The following is a 20,561-nucleotide window of genomic DNA, read 5'->3' as shown; positions in this document are numbered from 1 at the left end:
TATAAATCATTCTTAAAAGGTTGGATAAACTGATGTAGGATAAGGCAAACTCCCTACCTGATCTGCGAGTCAACTGCCTACCACCTCGATGGTGGGAGTGTTTAGGAACTCGTACAACACCGGGCACTGCGCCCCCTTCAGCAGGTCTGGGGCTCACCTTCATTTTCTTAATGTAAAACCTTCTGCAAGGGACACATCACACAACATTCAATCTTCACCATTTGACCCGTTCAATCATAAGTATCTCAATTTCAGCCTTTGCTGTAATAAGGACTCAATTTGTCACTGTCTTCATAATTTTGTCAAAAGCACACATTAAAATGCAATCATACTAAAAATTAACACAAAAGCAATTTTGGTGTATACTGGCAGTAATTACCTTCTACTTCAAATAAAGTCTTATTTTGACTTTACAAAATTTCTCAAAACTGGCTTACTGTAGAAAAATCATGAGAAGGCATAACATATAAATCTTTTTCATAGATATAAATTTTATTTAAAACATTTTTTCATATGCATATTTATTGAAATACGAGGAAGCTAACGTATCACTTCATTCATGATTGACTGTCAAGATTTCTTTAAGTACCATTTTGTTTTAATTTCCATTATTCATTTCAGCTGTCTGCTGGTTCTGGTTTGACAGAGCCATGTTAATATCATGAAAGCTCTTACACTATCTGAGAGAACAAAGGAACTAATCCTTGAAGAATGTCAGAGCTATGAAGACACTATTATGAATGAATAAAGTCTGCTTTGGTTACACAAGTGCATATAAATTAAGAAAGAAAGGCCATGTCTCAATAACAGTGCAGAGCAGAGTATTTCATAAAGAAATTCCCTGCCTTTTATGGAATGTGGACATTTTTACTTAGGAACTGTGTTCCCTAGTTGAAGAGACATAAAATACTGAACCGTTTTTATTTTATCTACCTTGTGCTGCACTCTTTTACAAAAATTAGCACTTGAACATGTATCATTCATTTAGCCTTGAGTAGCTTTACAATTTCTGCTCTTCACCACATATTATTAAGAGTCATCAAATTAAATACGATGAATAAGGAAGTCATGTAATACACATGAGGAAAGTGGGAAATGCATATAAAATATTTAATCAGAAAACCTGAAGGGATGAGATCATTCAGAAGACACAGGCATAGAGGGTATGACAACATTACATTGGCTCTTATAAAAGTAGGGTGGGAAGATTTAGGCTGGATTCATCTAGTTCAGGACAGGCTCTATGGAGTTAATTAACACTTTAGCCTTAGTTTTCAACAATCATGTCAAAAAGGTCAACATAAATTTCTGGAGTTGACAAGAATGAGAAGAAATTCAACTGCTCCTCGATATTAGAAAGAATGACAAATATTAGTGCATCTAGAGGAAAGTGCCCCTTGAAATGAGTATGCAAAAATAAGGCGTTCATTTATCAGCAATTTAAGATTTGAAGAAAATGCATAAGTTACTTAAATTGCACAAAGTGCTACACCAAATTTAATGTAACACATACTATGAGTGCAAGAATCTTAACAGCCAATCTAAATGTAATGGGGTGAAAATTTTCCAACAGACTGTTCCCCTATCATGGCTGAAGTGAAACAGTTCCAACATCATGAAAATCCCAATCAGAACTATATATAAAAAGACCCTGGCATATGTCTACTGAGAGTCTGCAGTAAAGATCTTCATCTGATTATGTGGCTGCATAATAGGAACAAACCGAACGAATTTCCCATGTTGGTATCTGAATAATGTTTAATAGCATATGAAGCGCACATCATCAATGTGACACTTTTAAGATGCAAAACATCTGCAAAACCCACACCTGGTATACATCTGATCCAAAGTTTGTTGGGCAAGGGTTCCAAATTATTCTTTGAATTATTTAAACACATTACAAATATATCTGGAGAAGTCATGAGAATGTCTTTTTCCGATTTCACTGAGAACTGACAGAAGTTACAAATTCTGACAGTTCTTTATTAGAGTCTGTTGCAACACAACAATACAATTGTCAAGGCTACAATTAGCTTAGCTACACGCTTCTGCTATTAAACCCTTCATCAGGCAAACACATGATTACCATTCACACATTACTGAGCTGCAATTGCATTGGTGAAGCTGGACACTTGATAATTATTACACTATAAAATACATGGTAAGAAATAATGAACTATAAACTTATTATAAAAATGAAAGTTATGGCATAAAATAAGGTTAAAAACTCTTCATGTGAAGAAGAGTATTTTATAATGTAATAATTATTAAGTATCCAGGTTCACCGTCTCAACTGCAGTTCAGTAGTGTGTGAATATAGTAATCATGTGTTTGCCTGATGAAGGCTTTAATAGCCGAAACTTGTACCTAAGCTAATTTTAGCCTTTACCATTGTATTGTTGTGTTGCGATGGACTCTAATAAAGAATTGTATATAATAACACAACAGGATGCACAAAATGAAAATTCTGACAGTAATGTAAGTCTACCTGCAGAGTTCTGGAAAAGAAGTACAAAAATTCCAGGCTGTGGCCAGGATGTGGACTTCAAAACAAAGCTGCCTGGCTAAATGATAGGGGCTGAACATGTTGATCAAACAAGGGAAGTAATATATTTTCACAGAGTTCTCATGGGGAAACCTCTTGGACAGCAGCCTGTAGAAAGAGTGTGAAGGAATGTGAGCATAATATAAAATGGAAATGTGTTATATGAATGTTAATTTTCTCTGCATCAGATCTGATGATCAGCTTAGAATTATCACACTGAACTTTCTAGTTCTGTTAACAGAGATAACTGGTTAGTTGCTCAGTTAAATGGGAAAGGAGAAATAAATTTGGATGTCTTTAATAAAAAAAAAGTGCAAATTATGTTTCATAAAAGCGCAGACTTTCATCAAAATAACTTTCTGGTGAATAAATTGTACCTTGACACAGATTAAATATATACAACTGATTAGCTATTTATTATATTTGGACCTACACTATTATTTGAACACAGCTGGTCCTGCACTGGAATGTTCCTTGCCACTGCCTTTTAACATTTTCGTTTACATCAACCCTACTAATTACTATCCTAAAATAACATGTAATATTCTATATGCTATTTTTTTTAAATTCCTTTCACTGTAGTCAAAAAGGTCAGGGGTCATAATGTCCTTCCAATCATGCAAATATAACAGCAACAGCACAAAGGGATGCAGAAGCCCGTCTGACATATCAAACACAAGTCACTGAACATAACGCTGCTTTACTGTGCACTGATAACATTCCTTCACACATTCTGAAAACTTATAAAAAGTTTAAAAATATGCAGTTCCTCAAGGGTAAAGCAACTAGTGCATGAAACTAATAACTCAGGTCCAGAACAGAGAGATTACAAATATGTTAAACTTCACCTCCATGGCCTCTGTGTGGCTTTACAGCCTGATGCATGGGGACTCTCTACCAGGCGTACATCCAACCTATCCTAATAATATTAAGTGACCTGTATAAACTGGAGCACTCCCTATGCCGTTCTATGACCCTAACATTACTATGCAGTTCGATTTCAATAACTGTAATTTACAGCCTAGTGTTCCATGGATAGATGGGCACGCACGCACGCATGGTTTCCTTGGGCAAAGTGATTTAATTTTGGAAGGTTGTTAAATTGCGTTTTCAGCAAAATAATGGTACATGAACATGTATCTCATTAGCAATGGTTAGGTACAGAGTTAAATAAAAACAAAAGTAATAAGCAGAAATGTTTACTGTGTAACCACTGTTATCTCTACAATAAATTTTCAAATTATAAATCTGCTGCATTATAAATTACAATTTCACTGGATTATTGAATTGAATTGAATTGAATTTATTTACATTCTATAAATCCAAAGTAGGTTAGTACCTTTGGATACAGAACAAGTCAAAAGGTTACATACATAAGTACAGGCAATTTTAGCTTAAAAATTAATATTATTTACATTGAAGTATTCATCTAAAGAGTAGAAGGAATGAGCATGTAGATAATTCTTTAACTCTGATTTAAACTTTTTAGTATCATTGCCCAAGTTTTTAATACTTTGTGGCAGATTGTTGAACACTTTTATGCCAGTAAAGTAGACTCCTTTTTGATATACTGATAAAGTTGATGAGGGTAGGTGGAAGTTATATTTTTGTCTAGTATTCATGTTATAGACATCAGAATTTAATTTGAATTTATCTTTGTTGTAAACAACAAATAAGAGAAGCGATAATATGTATTGTGATTGAAGAGGTAGAATTTTTAATTTCTTAAATAATTCTCTACATGAATCTCTGGGTGGTATGGTACATATTCCATTTTCAGCTGAAAGGGATGTTTAGCTATGGGAGGTAATTGTGAAAATATAAAGTTCAGACAGCTGAAAAGGAGCAGTCCTCCAGCCAAGGTTCTTGCATATAGTTATTTGCCATAAAACGTTCTGTATCATACATCTCAGGAAAAAGTCTCAGATTGAATGGACTCAGGTGACGATCTACAGGTACAAGTACTGGCAGTTTCTGTTAACTGAGATAACGCTTATACAGCAAAGAATAACTCAGACACTAGTTTAGAAACAAATAAAAATGCTTCCAAACTTCAAACATGAAGGGAAGAAATCATCTGTGGACCTGGGCGCAGAGAGGAGGATAATATTAAAATTGGCCACAAAAACAAATGAGTGAGAGTGTGGGCAGAATTCAGCAGACTCAGGTTAAAGTCTTGTGACAGGCCCTTGTGAACATGGTGATGAGCGTGCAGTGCCACAAAATGAGCAAAAGTCTAGGCCCGATCGAACACTGGGATCATGAGATTTATAGGTATGGATGTATGTCTTGTCCAATGCAGGTAGGATGCACGAAGCACCACCAACCGTCTAAATGTCATACTTTGAGAACTTCCGGTAATTCTGATTCCTAATGGACACGGTCTAATCTGTAACACACAAAGGAAATCCGAGGCAAGGAAAATTGAATGTGCGCCATTTAATTTGTACTACAAGGCCAGCAAAAAATGAACTCTAAGACGATATGCAGTTTATTCCGCTGAAAAGCAACGACACCAGCGACCAAGCGGGCCGGGATAGCGCAGTCGGTATAGCGACTGGCTACGAGCTGGACGACTGAGGGGTCGCAGTTTGAGTCCCGGTATAGCCAAGAATTTTCTCTTCTACAAGTCGTCCAGACCGACCCTGGGGTCCACCCAGCCTATCCAATGGGCACCGGAGAAATTTCCCTGTGGGTAAAGCGGCCGAGGCGTGAAGCTAATCACTCACCTCCAACTAGTGGCGAGGTCAAGATAATGTGGATCTATACATCCACTCCCCATACGCCTTCATGGCGCAGTGCTTAATTAGTTAAGCACAAGGACAACTTTACCTTTTGCCAGCGACCAAGCGCGTCGCTTCTCTCATCCAATGGCAAAGAATGAATGCGATGCAGTATAGTCTAGACGCTTCGGAGGAATGAACTGCTCCCATCTTCAGGATCGAAGAGTACACGAGCAAGCAAGCAGCTTGCTACTTCGACCCTGAAGATGAAGGCAGTACGTTCCTAGGAAACTTCCGTAAACTTCTACCAGACTATATGGCGTCACATCACAGGAGATAGTATTATTCATAGTCATTGCAGCGAGACCCTCAAATTTCAGATATAGAATGAAGTTTCCTGCAGTCCACAAGCGAACTATACCGACAGAGCGACCGCCGCTTGTCGGCGTAGTTAGTGCCATCTTTTGCGGATAGAGAGCATCGCGTGGTCAGCGCAACGGATTCCCGCGGCCGTTAAGCATTTTCGGCTTTTTAATAAAGGAAAATATATGTCTGTTGTTCTTTTAGCATATAGTGGCCATTAATTGGCAGCCGTCTAAATACAGTATGCAACAAAAATGTGAATAATACCACGTGCTTCAAACTGCAATTGCACTGTGTAATTTTGCAGTCTCTCACGTCGGCAGCGACACCAGGATTGCTGCGACTGAATGACGCCGCATATGCATTATTTATGTCTTTTTTCGAGTTTTACGACACGAATGGCGGTTTTCGACAGTGTCTGGAAATTTCGTGTTAGTAACTAGGACGTTTTGAGAAAGTTCAGCTGTTTCTAAATGAGGTTGAGAAGTGGAGGCGCGGTCCACGGCGGCTTCTGGCGTTTTGCTTGAGTGCCGCGACGCTTCCCTGGCAATTCCTTTAAAGACGGTGATGTCAAACGTACATAATGGTCAATTTAAAAAAAGCAAAAACTGTCTTCTAGTTATTGTTTTCTTAAATAAGGGTAACTTCACTTCGATAACAGAATATTCCCCCCCCCTTTTGGCGCTACAGCCCCAATTTGGGCCTTGGCCTACCTCCATGAAACTCTTCGTTTCACTTCGGTTTAATAATCTTAGACATTCGGTAGGACTCCTTGGGCGGGTGATCAGCTCGTCGGAAGGCATATACCTGTACACAAACACAGAAAACTCATACACACACAATAACACCAAACATCCATGCCGTGAGTGGGATTCGAACCCGCGATCCCGGCCACCGAGAGAGTGAAGACAGTGCATGCCTTCGAGCGGTCGGCTACCGTGACAGGCTAACAGAATAGTATCTTCAGAAAAATACGTAGCAGAAAAAAATTAAAAGTACGTTTATTAAAGGCTTTACATACAATGAAAATATAAAAAAACATGTAACTTATATAATTTTCAACCGCTCTGCCTGAGGTGGAATGGACAACCTTTTTAATTACGCCTACGTGATTTTCGTCAATTGTTTGTCGTACAATTCCGCAATTAAAAGTGCAAAGCTATAATTACGTAAACGATGAGTAAAATGTCCATTCATTTCAGTCTGGAACTGCGTGTCAGAACTCCCTGCCACTTTTGTTTTTAGAACCACATCCCTGGGGGGGTATGACATTTGAGCCTGCACCGGTCCTGCAGCATTTAAATAGAATTATTGTTAAATATTAAATTATCCCAATGGTCCATTCTTGGCCCTGGTTTTTCTTAAAATAAACTGTACTTAACTAATGAAATCATTTAATATGACCATTTTACGAATATATCATATTCCCACTGACCCATAATGATCTCTCCTGGATGAATCGGTTTCCAAACAAAGAGAAACCAATGGCCTTGGACAGCTTTTACACTATGCAAATCGATTATGATCGCCTAGGAATATTGAAAAGCAGAACACCGCAAGGAATTATTTTATACAAGATCAGACAAGAATGAATAACACCATTCGCTAAGTACCGAGCCAACACCCAGTAGCAACGGTCTCAACTCACTAGTCTACGAATGTAGTCGTGACAGGTCAGTGACTCCATCCTGATAGAAGGTTTGAGTGGCAGCCCCGCATCAGCCCAAAGCCGCAAAGGTGGCAGCCGCGGAACAAATCGATCGCCTCTCACGCTGACAATGTAAACACCCCAAATGATAAGTATCAAGAATTGCCTGGGCTGTACAGCGTACACTTAAACAGTCGGGGTGGGCACAAAGAATTAGAAATAATGTGCTCGAGTACGTATAGTGAGCGATAACGCTGAAGTATGTGAAGTATTATTCAGATACGCTCAGAAACTTATACAGGCAACTGCTTTTCTGTAAAGTAAACGTATCCCTGTAACAGGCCGCGGAGGTCCATAGGGTTGTGAGATGTTGAGGTTCCCACATTTTCTAGACAATCGGCTTACAGATGGAGGTAAGGTTGTCAGCCTTACGCGCCGGCCGCGCTTTACTCCCCAGGAATATTCCTGGTACTCATTTCGGTTAGAGGCTGAGTCGACCCCAGGGCCATAATGCGGCTGGAAGGAATAAGTCAATTGAAAAAAATCCAATGACCTCATCGAGACTTGAACCCGCGACCTTCCGGCTTGTCGAATAGTGCCTCAACCAACTACGCTACAGCGTACCCCTTTTCCTGTAAAGGGATAGTTAATTAAAATATATTTATATATATATGTAAACTTACAAATTTAGGCGTGAGAAGGCTCAGGTTATCATCGAGAATAAAAGTAATAAAGTAATAAAGCTGTTACGCTATATTACTTTATATATCAATGCTCAACAATGGTTTTACGAATGGATCTTTTATTCTCGATGACAGCTTATCAAATCAAGGAGGATGAGGTGGGCAGGGCATATAGTACGAATGGGGGAGAAGAGGAATGCATATAGGACATTGGCGGGAAAGCCAGAAGGAAAGACACCACTGAGAAGACCAAGGCATAGGTGGGTGGATCTTGAGAGATGTAGGATGGGATGGGATAGATCGGATTGATCTGGCTCAGGAAAGGGACCAGTGGAGGGCTCTTGTTAACACAGTAATGAACCTTCGGGTTCCATAAAATGCTGGGAAATTTTTGTGTAGCTGCAGATTTGGCTTCTCGTCAAGAAGGGCTCAGCTCCATAAGTAAGCAAGCGTAACAGCTTTTGTTGAATTATCTCGTTGTTTGGCTAATGGATAAACTGTATACGAGTATTACGTCAGAAAGATAAAGATCCCGTCCACAGCCAATTTACACTATAATGCTGCCAATAGCAATTCATCGAACGGATTGGCGTACCGGTCCCGCTCTAGACATGTATCCGAAAAATATCGGCCAGGACAGAGATCATTCGGACGGATTTTTCGTGGGTTTCCTCAGTCCCTCAAGGCAAATGCCAACACAGCACCTTAAAACTGGCCCTCGACCGCTTCCTTCCAAACCCTTTCCAGGCCACTGTTCACTACAATCCAATCATTCGCCGCTATATAGACCTAGTTACTGATAGCGTTAGGCCGCGCCATAGCTCAGGCGGTTAGTCGCTGGCTTCCCACCGCGGCGGCCCGGGTTAGATCCCGGGTCTGGTCAAGTGGGATTGGTGGTGGACAGAGTGGCGCTGGGGCAGGTTTTCTCCGAGTACTTCGGTTTCCCCTGCCAATCTTCATTCCACCAATTGCTCCACAATAACCCTCACCTATCATCTGGGGCTGGTACAATAGGCCAGAAGTGGCCGCAGTACAAGGGACTTAGTCCCACCCCACCAGCAATAAAAAAATAATACTGACAGCGTCGTTTAATAAACTATGGGTACCAATAAATGTATTAAATTCATACAAAGTATCGGTTCTTTTGTTTGATTTTAACAAAAACTGTAATGTGCCGACAAACTTTAGTATACGCCGCAGTATTCATATTCCATGCGAATCCGTTACGCGGCTGTCCAGTTGCTTCATTTGTACGGATGAATTGAAGGACAGCGATTGTAATAGCTGCTATGGAAGGCTGGAATGAGCCTAAAAACTGATTTATTCGTGCTGAAAGGGCATGGAATCAGCGGTTCCTGTCCATGATTTCGGCGTACATTTCATTATCAACGTGTACACTCATAAGCAGATCCGCCTACACGACTATGGTGGTCACCCTAATGCTAAGGCTAATTCAATTCAATTCTTTATTATTTATGTGCCGAGTAAACAGCTACAAGGCCAATTACAGACACAAGACAGTGTAGATACATGTAGCTGCATTATGGACAAACACAACGTAAAATCAAAACAAATTACAGACAAGCGCTGAAGGAAACAACACATTAATGCCAAAAAGCAAAGTAATACTTCAATTCGTGTTTATTTACGTGCAAACTTAGCAGCACAGAGGCCAATTACAAAGTTAGCACTGGCATGTACAAAAACAAAACACAAAATAAGACAGTCTATATAATGGCAATCTATATAAATAAAAACAATAACAAATCAACGTTCGAGAAACGCCATGAAAAACTGCAACCAGAAGAATCGATTCCCCTCCCGAGATTCAAGATGCGAGTTTCCAGAATAAAGTGCAAAAGTGCTAACATGTAATTGTAAACTAGAATACAGGAAAGGATTCAGCTGGAGGTGAGTTTAATGTCCCAAAATTAAATACTGAAGAAATAAATATCTCACATTAAAATACAAACAATAGGTTTCCTGCAGACTTTAACGTTCCATGAACACTTACACGGTTTATGATCGCTAACCTAAGCATAATTTTATGTTAAGATTAGAATTCCGAAATGTTTCTTCATTCATCAATCGTTCAACAGCCCATTATTGGGCCCTGGCCTCTTCTTCGGTTCCGTAATCTTTTTTACACAGACGGTAGGACTCCTTGGGCTAGTGATCAGCCCATCGCAAGGCCGCTACCTACACACAGGACACAAATACATAATAAACGCGCACACAAGACATCCATGCATGGAGTGCGATTCGAACCCACCATCCCAGCGCACGAGAGAGCAAAGACAGTTCATGCCCCAGACCGCGCGGCCATTGTGATCGGCCAAATATGTTTCTACTTGGAAATAATTCACTATCGTCCGTATGTACCGTGGAATAAACTATGCCAAAATCCAGGGATACGAACTTTCTATCGTTAACCATGCGACAAGATGTCATGCACAGGCCGAGGGCGAGCTCCGAATTTGAAAGAAGTCAAAGACAATAGGCATCGAAATGTACTGCGTAGATGCAGTGATAAATGAGGTGCCTGGCCGAAAAGTAATGGGAACCAATTCATTTCTCAGACAAATCGAAAAGCGCTGTGACGCAGTTTTGTGAGCTGCTGATACGTTACTGCATACCCAAGGGCGTTTACAGCTCTTTCTCTTGCTTCACTCATTTGCAGTCAGATTTTTAGTCACACGCCGATTTTACGATGTCCGAGGGTACAGAACAACGCATATGCATTAACACTTTGCGAGTAGACAGGAAAGACGGAGACCAAAACTTACCAATTAAATCAATAAAACTGAAGAGGCTCGTCTAGAGGTAAAGCTCTAGACTCGGACTCATAAGGTGCTTGGTTCGAATCTCGTCTGCGACACAAGCTATAATGACTGAGATTTTTCGTGATTTTCCTCAGCCCCATTAGGCAAATGCTGGGATAACATCTCGGTTATGCCACGACCGCTTTCCTCCAAAACCTCACTAATTCATCATAGTCTTACCATTAAATAAATAGGATGCACGCGGTAGTGTAGTTGGTTGAGGCACTATGCTACACTATGCTACAGGTTCAAGTCCCGATGAGGTCATTGGATTTTTTCAATTTACCTAACCCTTCCAGCCGCACTATGGACCTGGAGTCGACTCAGCCTTTAACAGAAATGAGTACCAGTAATATTCTTGGGGGCAAAGGGCGGCCGACGCGTAAGGCTGACAACCTTGCCTCCATCTATGAGCCGACTGTCTAGAAAATGTGAGAACCTCAACTTCTCACAACCTTATGGGCCTCCACGGCCTGTTACAAGGATACCTTTACTTTTAATATTTTTACTCTCCACCCAATGTTATATAAAACACTCAAAACTTCGTTAAATAATCCCCGAAAAAAACAAAGTACACTGTTTTCCTCTCGCTCCCACTTTGGAGCATAGGGCTGGTTTCTGTTTCATTGATAATTTGTACAGACGGTAGAACTCCTTGGACGAGTGATCAGCCCGTCGCAAGGCCTCTAACTAAACAAAGGACAACACAAACACAGAAAAAACACATACACACACGAAACATCCATGCCCTGAGTTGGATTCGAACCCACGATCCGGGCTTCCGAGCGAGCGAAGACAGTATATGCCTTAGACCACTTGGCTATCGTGATCGGCAAAGTACATATGGAGATGCAATAAAGAAACGAGTAGTTCATGCCGTAATTGATGAGCGTCCTGAACGTGTTTCAACTTGCAGAAACGATCAGTAGCTGAAGTGCGTGGTGTAATGCGAAATTCTTAATTTGTTAAATCGCTGAAGAGATAAGAGTTTCTTGTGGTTCCGCGTGACAAATTTAACCGAAGCTTTGGGGCGAAGCATATCTAGGACAAGTTCGTTCCACACGGTTGCTGTCACAAAAAGAGAAAGAAAACAGGCAGTCTGCAAATTCCGAGTCCTTTAAAAATTCAGAAACCTGAGAAAACTTCTTAGAAATACCATGACAAATGAGCCCATGATTAAGGACCAAAACTAAGCAGTAATCAGCTATTAGTCTCAGGCCTCCGACCGCGGCGGCCCGAATTCGATCCAGGGTCTCGTCAAGTGGGATTTGTGGTGGACAAAGTGGTGCTGGGGCAGGTTTTTTCCGAGTACTTCGGTTTCCCCTGCCAATCTTCATTCCGCCAATTTCTCCACAATCACCCTCACCTATCATCTGGGGCTGGTACAATAAGCCAGAATAAACGTTTCTATTCACAAGCGCCGAAAGGTATTTTACAGCAGTGAGTCGCAAACTGCCGCAAAAGTGGGAATCCGGCAGGAGACAAACTTGACTGCGCATATGTGCAGTCTGCCCTGTCTGCGCGGCAAGGTTTGACTAAACATTATTTTATAACTGATTCATATTTCCTACTCACCATATGATACATAAACATATATAAACAATTATACGCAAAGATAATGCAACGGACTTGCTTTTAACTATTCCAAAAACTGAGTTTCAGAGTCTCTTTCAGCACTACTAAGAATGGCGAGCTTCATGGAGCCCAGAGTCTTTGTGAAGTCAACAGTCGCTCAGTGCTCGAGAATGTCAAATTTTATGGAATCCGAAGGTTTATTATTCACAAGATCTCGCCACTGGTCCCTATCCTCAGCCAGATCAATCCAGTCCATACGACCCCATTTTATTTCTCCAAGATCCTCTCATCCGCGACCAGGTGTTCCTAGGTCTCTTTCCTTCTGGCCTTCCCACCAAAATCACGTATGAATTCCTCTTCTTTCCCATGTGTGCTACATGCCCTACCCACCTCATATTCCTTGACTTCAACATTATATCAGGCGAGGAGTACAAATTATGAAGTTCATCATTATGCAGTTTTCTTCAACCTCCTATTATTTCATCCCTCTTGGGTGCAAACATTCGCCTCGGTATCTTGTTCTCAAACATCCTCAGTTTATGTAAGATCTGAGGTGTTCACGGCGGAGACTATGAAGGATGCCGTCTTCTGGGATGTGGCGCCGTGTAGATCTTGTGTAAACCTGCTCACGTCGGTTCCTCGCTCGCGGATTTTTCTACCTTGAAGATGAAATCGATAAGTTCCTCCGAAACGTCGATTCATACAAGATCTACACGGCGCCACATCCCAGAAGACGGTATTCTTCGCCCTCAGTTTGTTCTTTCGTTAATGTCAGAGGCCAAGTTTCATAACCATACAACAAAACTAAAGACAAAATTATAGTTTTGTATATTTTAATGTTTACGTTTTGACATGGCAGACGAGAAGACAAAAGGTTCTGAAATGAATTATAGCAAGCATTACCCGAATCGTTGTGAAACAGGTACAGTGTTATAGTTTACACAGACTATGTCGATGTGCTTTCATCAGCCTTCGCGTATTGCCACGAACGAAACAGTAAAAATGGGCTCCACAATTTGTTTCATTGCAACGGTCACAGTCACTCCGCAGGTGAAGCAATTGCCCAGCTTTTATGAAACTGGGAAGCTCACGGCCTCGTTCACAAGAACCTGCCAAGGGACCCTATCCTAAATAACCTGAATCCAACACAAACTCAGCGCCCTGTGTGATATTTCGTAACATGCTACCATTTAAGTTGACGGTTTATTATGCCCCGCCAAATAGCCAAGCTGTAGGACCACCACCTGGGAGCTGTCTAGGGCTGCGCGCCATTCCGTGTTGACAAGGGCCCATGACACAACTTGCTTATCGTGTATTTCCGGAGGTCAGTAGCACAAAGAAAATCATGTCTTGCACGTTACAGGGCCCAACATAGACGCAAATAAAATTCGCCTGAGAGCGTTTAGTTTACACATAAATATCAAATTTAATGTAAATCATGTGATATCACAGACAAAAAAAAAGTTGGTACACACGATTACGGACAGCCTGCGTAAATCAGAATTTAAGAACAGGCATAAAAGCAAATACTCTTAACTTTTTCCAATTATGTAAACATATGCACATAAAATATTTTCTTTACACATAATGGTAGCCTTAATGTCCTGATGACATGACTGTGGAGAATCGCTTGTATCAGTTACCCAAGAAAACAAACTCCGTGGCTTGAGTCCGCAAGCGAACTATATTGACCAAGCGACCGCCGCTTGTTGGCGAGGTTAGTCCCAACTTTAGCGGATAGAGGGTGTCGCGTGGTCGGCGCAACGAATCCCCACGGCCGATAATTTTGGTTTTCTAGACCGGAGCCGCTATTTCCTTGAAGTAGCTCTTCAATTATCCTCACGAGGCTGAGTGGACCCCGTTCCAGACCCACTACTCCTCAGAAAATCTTGTAGCGCCGGGAATCTAACCCAGGACCTCTGGATCTGCAGCCTGAAACTCTGACCGCTAGACCACTGAGGCGGTTGTTACCCAAGAACATCCTTGAAACAGGTTTACATACAAATCGAAGCAATAAACGCGTGCGTTTATACAAATCGTCCCTCTAAACGTGGTTACCTCTTCCTTAGGAAACATCTCTACGATCTCTACCTTCAGAACTGAACCTGTAACAGACTTCTTTATTGATTCAGTAATACGCCTGACATGTATATTCCGAGCAGCGAAATACACACAGAGCAGTGCCCAGAGTGCGGTTTGAGTGCAGCAAAAGAGTGGCCTGCGTTGCCAATTACGTGGGCTGTGTGGCTCCCCACAAGTTCGGGGAGGGTTTAATTCCTTCTCCAATGTGGCTTCTCGTATGAGGTACAAGAACTGGCCAATTCACCACCACAAGATAAGAGCTCCCATTGTACAGAACAGAGAGCTTATCATCATCAGACGATCTCTCTACGGCTATTTCCGCTTCCGAAGCATTAATTACAGTGGTCAGAGTTCCTGGCTACAGATCCAGAGGTTCCGGGTTCGATTCCCGCGCTACCACATTTTCTGAGAAGTAGTGGGTTTGGAACGGGGTCCACTCAACCTCGTGAGGATAACTGAAGAGCCATTAAAAGGGAGTAACGGCTCCGGTCTAGAAAACAGAGATTAACGACCATGGGAATCCATTGCACTGACCACGCGACACCCTCTATCCGCTAAAGGTGGCACTAACTTCGCCAATAAGCGGCGGTCGCTCGGTTGGTATAGTTCGCTTGCGGACTCAAGCCACGGAGTTTTTGTTTTGTTTTGGCATGCTCATGGCGAATAATTCTACACTAGGCTCGGTAAGACTACGCACATCTCTAACAATTGAACGAAAATTATAGACTCTCTACTGTTATTACACATTCTAAAAAAAAACGCCTCACATTTCAGCTGTGAAGAAAAGGTATAAATAATACAGCGAGGTGTAGATTTCAATTCGTTTAGCCTGGGCATCCTATGCTATTGGCTGTGTGCCTACTTGGGCAGACAGGTAGCCCCAAACTACACTTGGTCGTCGACTTATGACCGACTTTCGTTCTGACTGACAGGTCGTAAGTCGATCTGGTCGTATGTCGGCCATATATTTATTAACAGTATTTTTTAACCTTTCTGATCCTTTTATCATCTTTATAACTTATTTTTAAAAACTTTTACATTTTAATCATCTTTTATTTTTCATTTTTTTGTGGTCGTAAGTGCGGCCCGTCGTAAGTCGACGACCAAGTGTATAGCGTTCAGAGATATGAGAACTCCAAAGGCATTTGGAAGAATGGTATACAATTCTGTGCACTTTTACTTTGGTTAGTTCAGTCACTTTGGATTCAAGTGTTCTTTCTCTTCTCTCCAGTAATTAATCAGAATTCTGCACGAGCGTTTCATCGCCTCATGAGTGCTACATGTCCCACCCATCTCATTCTCCTTAACTTGACAACGTTTCCCAAATTAATACAAGCGATCTGTGGGTGGTCTGCTGCGGTTTATAATGATTATAGTTTCTTTTGGATAGTGGATAGTTTTTCATTTGCAACCAGCGATATTTTTAAGCGACATAGCATTACAGCTGGTGACTTAATTAAATTTATTTTTAAAACTACTTCATATTTCCCAAACTTCTCAGGTACAAATGTAGAAAGTAATTCCGGAAATAAAAAATATAAAGAAGTAGGGTGATCCCTAAATAGACAGAAATGTGCATAACATGTCAGACATTTTAATGTGATTCTTAAGATGTATAATTCGGTGAATTAATTTATTATTTATTGTCTTTGTAAATTAAAGTTATTATCTGCGAATTCTTGAAATACTTAGTTCTTACGAATTATAGAAACAACCAACAATGCCGCTTAGTGGTTACGCTTCACTGGTATAATTACAGCTACTGCTCGATTTACGCAACAGCTACGTCCAAGAAAAAAGTCAGAGAAGATACTAAATTACTCGAAAATAATTCCCCCATAAGAATCAGTGAAGGTCTCTGAGATCTGCTACATAAAGTATCAATATTCTTGCTGTTACTTGTGCAGTGCAGTACGTGAATCATCCATCTTTAGTTGCTCCCAGCCTCTGATTTCTCATGTAACAGTAGATGTGCAAAAGAGGTTAAGTAGCTGTGCCACATTCTCCCGTCTCTCTCTTCATTCCTTCAAAATTTTTCACACAATACCCCACTCTCCTTCACCCCAGATCTCAGCCAGCCATCAATCAATCTGCATTACAGTGGATGCTGTTAATTTAATCTTGTCTAAATTATTTAAAAGGTAAAGTCAGGTTTCCATTCGATTTTCTAAGTTTTTCATTCGATCTCAATGCGGAAATAGATCAAGTTCTAATAATTTACACGTAAATTATGGTGGTCTATTCGATCGGTTGCCTTCCAGACTGCGTGATGATGCAGCATGGAAACTTTTCAAATGAAATTCATGATGTGTATTGTTGGGAGCTCGAATAAATGAAAATATAGAGTGAAGTCAACGCGATTAACAGAAACCTATCCAACTGGCATTATGTATGCATTCGACCAACTTCTTTGTTATTTGCGTATATAGCAAACACAGTTTCAGTATATCAAAGAAGTACCATACCGGTACTTATGTACGAATGCGACTGCAAAACAAACAAAGAAGTAACATACCGGTACTTATGTACGAATGCGACTGCAAAACAAACAAAGAAGTAACATACCGGTACTTATGTATGCAGGCGAATGCAAAACAAACAAAGAAGTAACATACCGGTACTTATGTACGAATGCGACTGCAAAACAAACAAAGAAGTAACATACCGGTACTTATGTACGAATGCGACTGCAAAACAAACAAAGAAGTAACATACCGGTACTTATGTACGAATGCGACTGCAAAACAAACAAAGAAGTAACATACCGGTACTTATGTACGAATGCGACTGCAAAACAAACAAAGAAGTAACATACCGGTACTTATGTACGAATGCGACTGCAAAACAAACAAAGAAGTAACATACCGGTACTTATGTACGAATGCGACTGCAAAACAAACAAAGAAGTAACATACCGGTATTTATGTATGAATGCGACTGCAAAACAAAGAAGATTAATTCTGGGCTCTCAGAACACTTAACCAACGGCGATTCATTACACACGACCGCGAAGAGAATGTTTCTAGAGTGTTCAAAATAAGAGCTAACGCCCTTAATTACAGTGAAAACAAGACAGCTATACAATTCCATTAGGCCTACCTAATAACCATCAAGTAAATATTTATCTGTCCAGGTATGACAGTATATCTGCATAGGGTAATCAAGTCATTATCAAATTATGCGATCTTTGCACAAAATGAACTCTTAGGGCTGGAACACACACACACACACAGAGCGACATCGGTCGTACGGAAAAATGTAGTACGATTTTTTTGCTTAGGACCTCCTTTTCACACTAGAGTGACCAAATACATTTCTTTGCTCTCCGACTGTCGTACGGTAGATGTTGCATGTCGTCACATATGAAAGCTAAGACTACACTTTATATTCTACTACTTCATGCGACATGAACCGTACGGACGTCGTACGACCGATGTCGCTGTGTGTGTTCTAGCCCTCACAAGGGAGCCCTGTCCGTCCGCAAGTATTCTGTGAAATGAGTCTATTTAACGGATTTCAATGAAATCCGGTACTGGAATTCTACAGTAAATGTTGCCCAGTGAATGTTGTCTTAGTTCGTATGAGTCAAATATAATCTACTTCACATGAAGGTGGAAACGAATTTTATATCCATCTCTAAAAAGAAAGGATCATCATATAAAAGAGCAGACACATTATATGAAATACTCCTACACGTATTTTAAGAACTAGAAGAGGCACAATAGATCACTGTGGTCGCGGTGCAAGGGTCAAGAAGGCCCACCCCTTATACATACTCGTACATTTACATTCAAGAACTAGAAGTGACGCAGGATGTATCTGTGAGGTACTTGATTCGAATCCTGATCGGAACACTGGCTATCCTGAGGTTTTTCGTGAGTTTCCTCAGTCCCTCCAGGCAAGTGCTGCGACACTATATCGATTAGGTCAAGACCGCTTCCTTTCAAATGTTTCTAATTCGTTACACATCAACCATCTTAAGTCTATCAACGAACCAGGGTACGTTATCCTGTGTTGACATCTTTACGGAAGAAAGCGCTGTTTATGTATGAATTTCACAGTGGCTATGAATACCGAAAGTATATTGGAAACACAATCTATTGTGTTTCTAACGATAACGTAACGATCTGTCACTAACTGATGACGACACACTCTCGCTCCCATAGGAGTATATAATTCGACGCTGTATAGTCTCAGATGCTGACCGCGTCGTAGAATGAATAACAAACATTCATTGGTGAAAGTAATATTTAACAAAGTATAAAACAAACCAAAAAACTCCGTGGCCTGTAGTCCGCAAGCGAACTATACCAACCGAGCGACCGCCGCTTCTCGGCGAAGTTAGTGCAAACTTTTGTGGATAAAGGATGTCACGTGGTCACGGATCCCCACGGCGGTTAATCTCGGTTTTCTAGACCGGAGCCGCTATTTCCTTGAAAGAGCTCCTCGATTATCCTCACGAGGCTGAGTGAACCCGATCCACACCCACCACTTCTCAGAAAATCTGGCAGCGCCGGGAATCGAACCCGGGATCTCTGAATCTGTTCCAGGAACTCTGACCACTAGACCACAGAGGGGGTCTAACAAAGTATAAGGAAAATTAATTTCTGACTCTTCGTCGTGTAAATATCTTTCAAACAATACTCGTACATTATACATGTACAGTATGTTCTCCTTGCCCACTTACAGTTGACTTCTATCTAATTCAACACGAGCGGAGGAAGAGTATCCGCGTGGATGGGAAAATAGATTTATAACAACCCTGCGGTATGCCACATTACAACGGCAGCATCCGGAAAATACATACTTCAATTTGATGTACATCTTTCCTTTCATATTAGGAAATGTGTTTCCTGGATACGCTTATTGTGGAAGCCCTAACTGTATAGTCAATTACGGAAGGTCAAAGAATTCTAGGAACTGTGTCCTAACATCCAGTTGTAATCAATAATATAACACAGACCATATAAAACTAGCATTTTATTTTCCAAGCGTCATAAAAACTGCTTTCCATAAGTCCTATTGATTCTGGATTTTTCATACTAAAAGAACGCGGGATATAACTGCCTTGCAAATAGTGCATATACGCAGAAATAGTGCGTATTTTAAAGTATTACATCTTCCTTTGATACGAGGTAGCGTAGTTGGTTGAGGCACTATGATACAAGTTTGAAGGTCGCGGGTTCGAGTCCCGATGAAGTGGGTGTTTTCAATTTACCTAATCCTTCCAGCCGCACTATGGCCCTGGGGTCACCTAAGCCTCTAACAGAAATGAGTACCTGGAATCTTCTTGGGGGGTAAAAGGCGGCCAGCGCGTAAGGCTGACAACCTTAACACCATTCGTGAGCCGATTGTCTAGAACAGGGGTTTTCAACATCTGCGAGACCGCGGCCCGGTAAATTCTTTTTTCTATAAGACGAGAACCCTGTATAATTGATGCTAGGGCCCGGCGGTTGAGAAGCACTGGTCTAGAAGATGTGGGAGCCTCGACCTCTAACAACCATATGGGCCTTAGAGGCCTGCTAGAAGGATAACTTTACCTTACACCTACCCTTGTAGACACGTGAGTGATGTTTCTAACGTGAGGATTTGCGTAAATCTAGGGTACTGCATATTATAATAAGGAATAAATAAACTGATATCTACATAAATATAAGCTATATGTCCAATTTATTGGTTCGGCGTGATGAACACGCTCTCTGAATCGCAGACCTTCTTTAAGCACGTTACAGTAGATTTGCAAAATTCCAGTTCCTTTCTTGAATATTATATTTAAGCATCCTGTTGCACTCTACACGATAAATGATACAAACTCCGTCCTAAGTGCAAACAATATATATTTATATGTCTTTGATCTTAATGTTATGTTATATTTTAGCGTCCTGTTGCACTGATTTAAGTTCATGATTTGTTTAATCCGTCTTGCAGTGCGTACACTTATCTATCTTCTTCTCTCACTCTCACTACATGTTTCGGCATAAAAATGCCATCTTCAGGTGCTACTCAATTCACGTCAAACTAGTACATTGTATGCCTTGTCTTCACTTTAAAATAACTAAAATATATGTCCATCATATATATTGACAAATGTCAATCGTAAAAATATTAAAACTGTTCAGG

The 20,561-nt window shown here is 40.8% G+C and overlaps 1 protein-coding gene across 4 annotated transcripts in view; it reads right to left on the bottom strand.

Annotated features, from left to right (window-relative positions):
- Positions 1-20,561, bottom strand: part of LOC111875642 — a 70,660-nt gene that overhangs the window by 13,795 nt on the left and 36,304 nt on the right. For 3 of the 4 annotated variants that reach the window (XM_023872039.2, XM_033750160.1, XM_033750159.1), the window contains one exon: positions 58-182. The exons of the other annotated variant lie outside the window; for it this stretch is intronic. In XM_023872039.2, coding sequence (XP_023727807.1) covers positions 58-163 — 106 coding nt within the window. In that variant the 5' untranslated portion in view covers positions 164-182. The remainder of the gene's footprint in view (positions 1-57; positions 183-20,561) is intronic. 4 annotated transcript variants of the gene reach the window in all.

The sequence above is a fragment of the Cryptotermes secundus genome, unplaced genomic scaffold (genome assembly GCF_002891405.2).
Source record: "Cryptotermes secundus unplaced genomic scaffold, Csec_1.0 scaffold297, whole genome shotgun sequence".
NCBI classification, from domain to species: Eukaryota; Metazoa; Arthropoda; class Insecta; order Blattodea; family Kalotermitidae; genus Cryptotermes; species Cryptotermes secundus.
The sequence above is the reverse complement of the archived record's forward strand: the minus strand, read 5'-3'. Positions and strand labels throughout refer to the sequence as shown.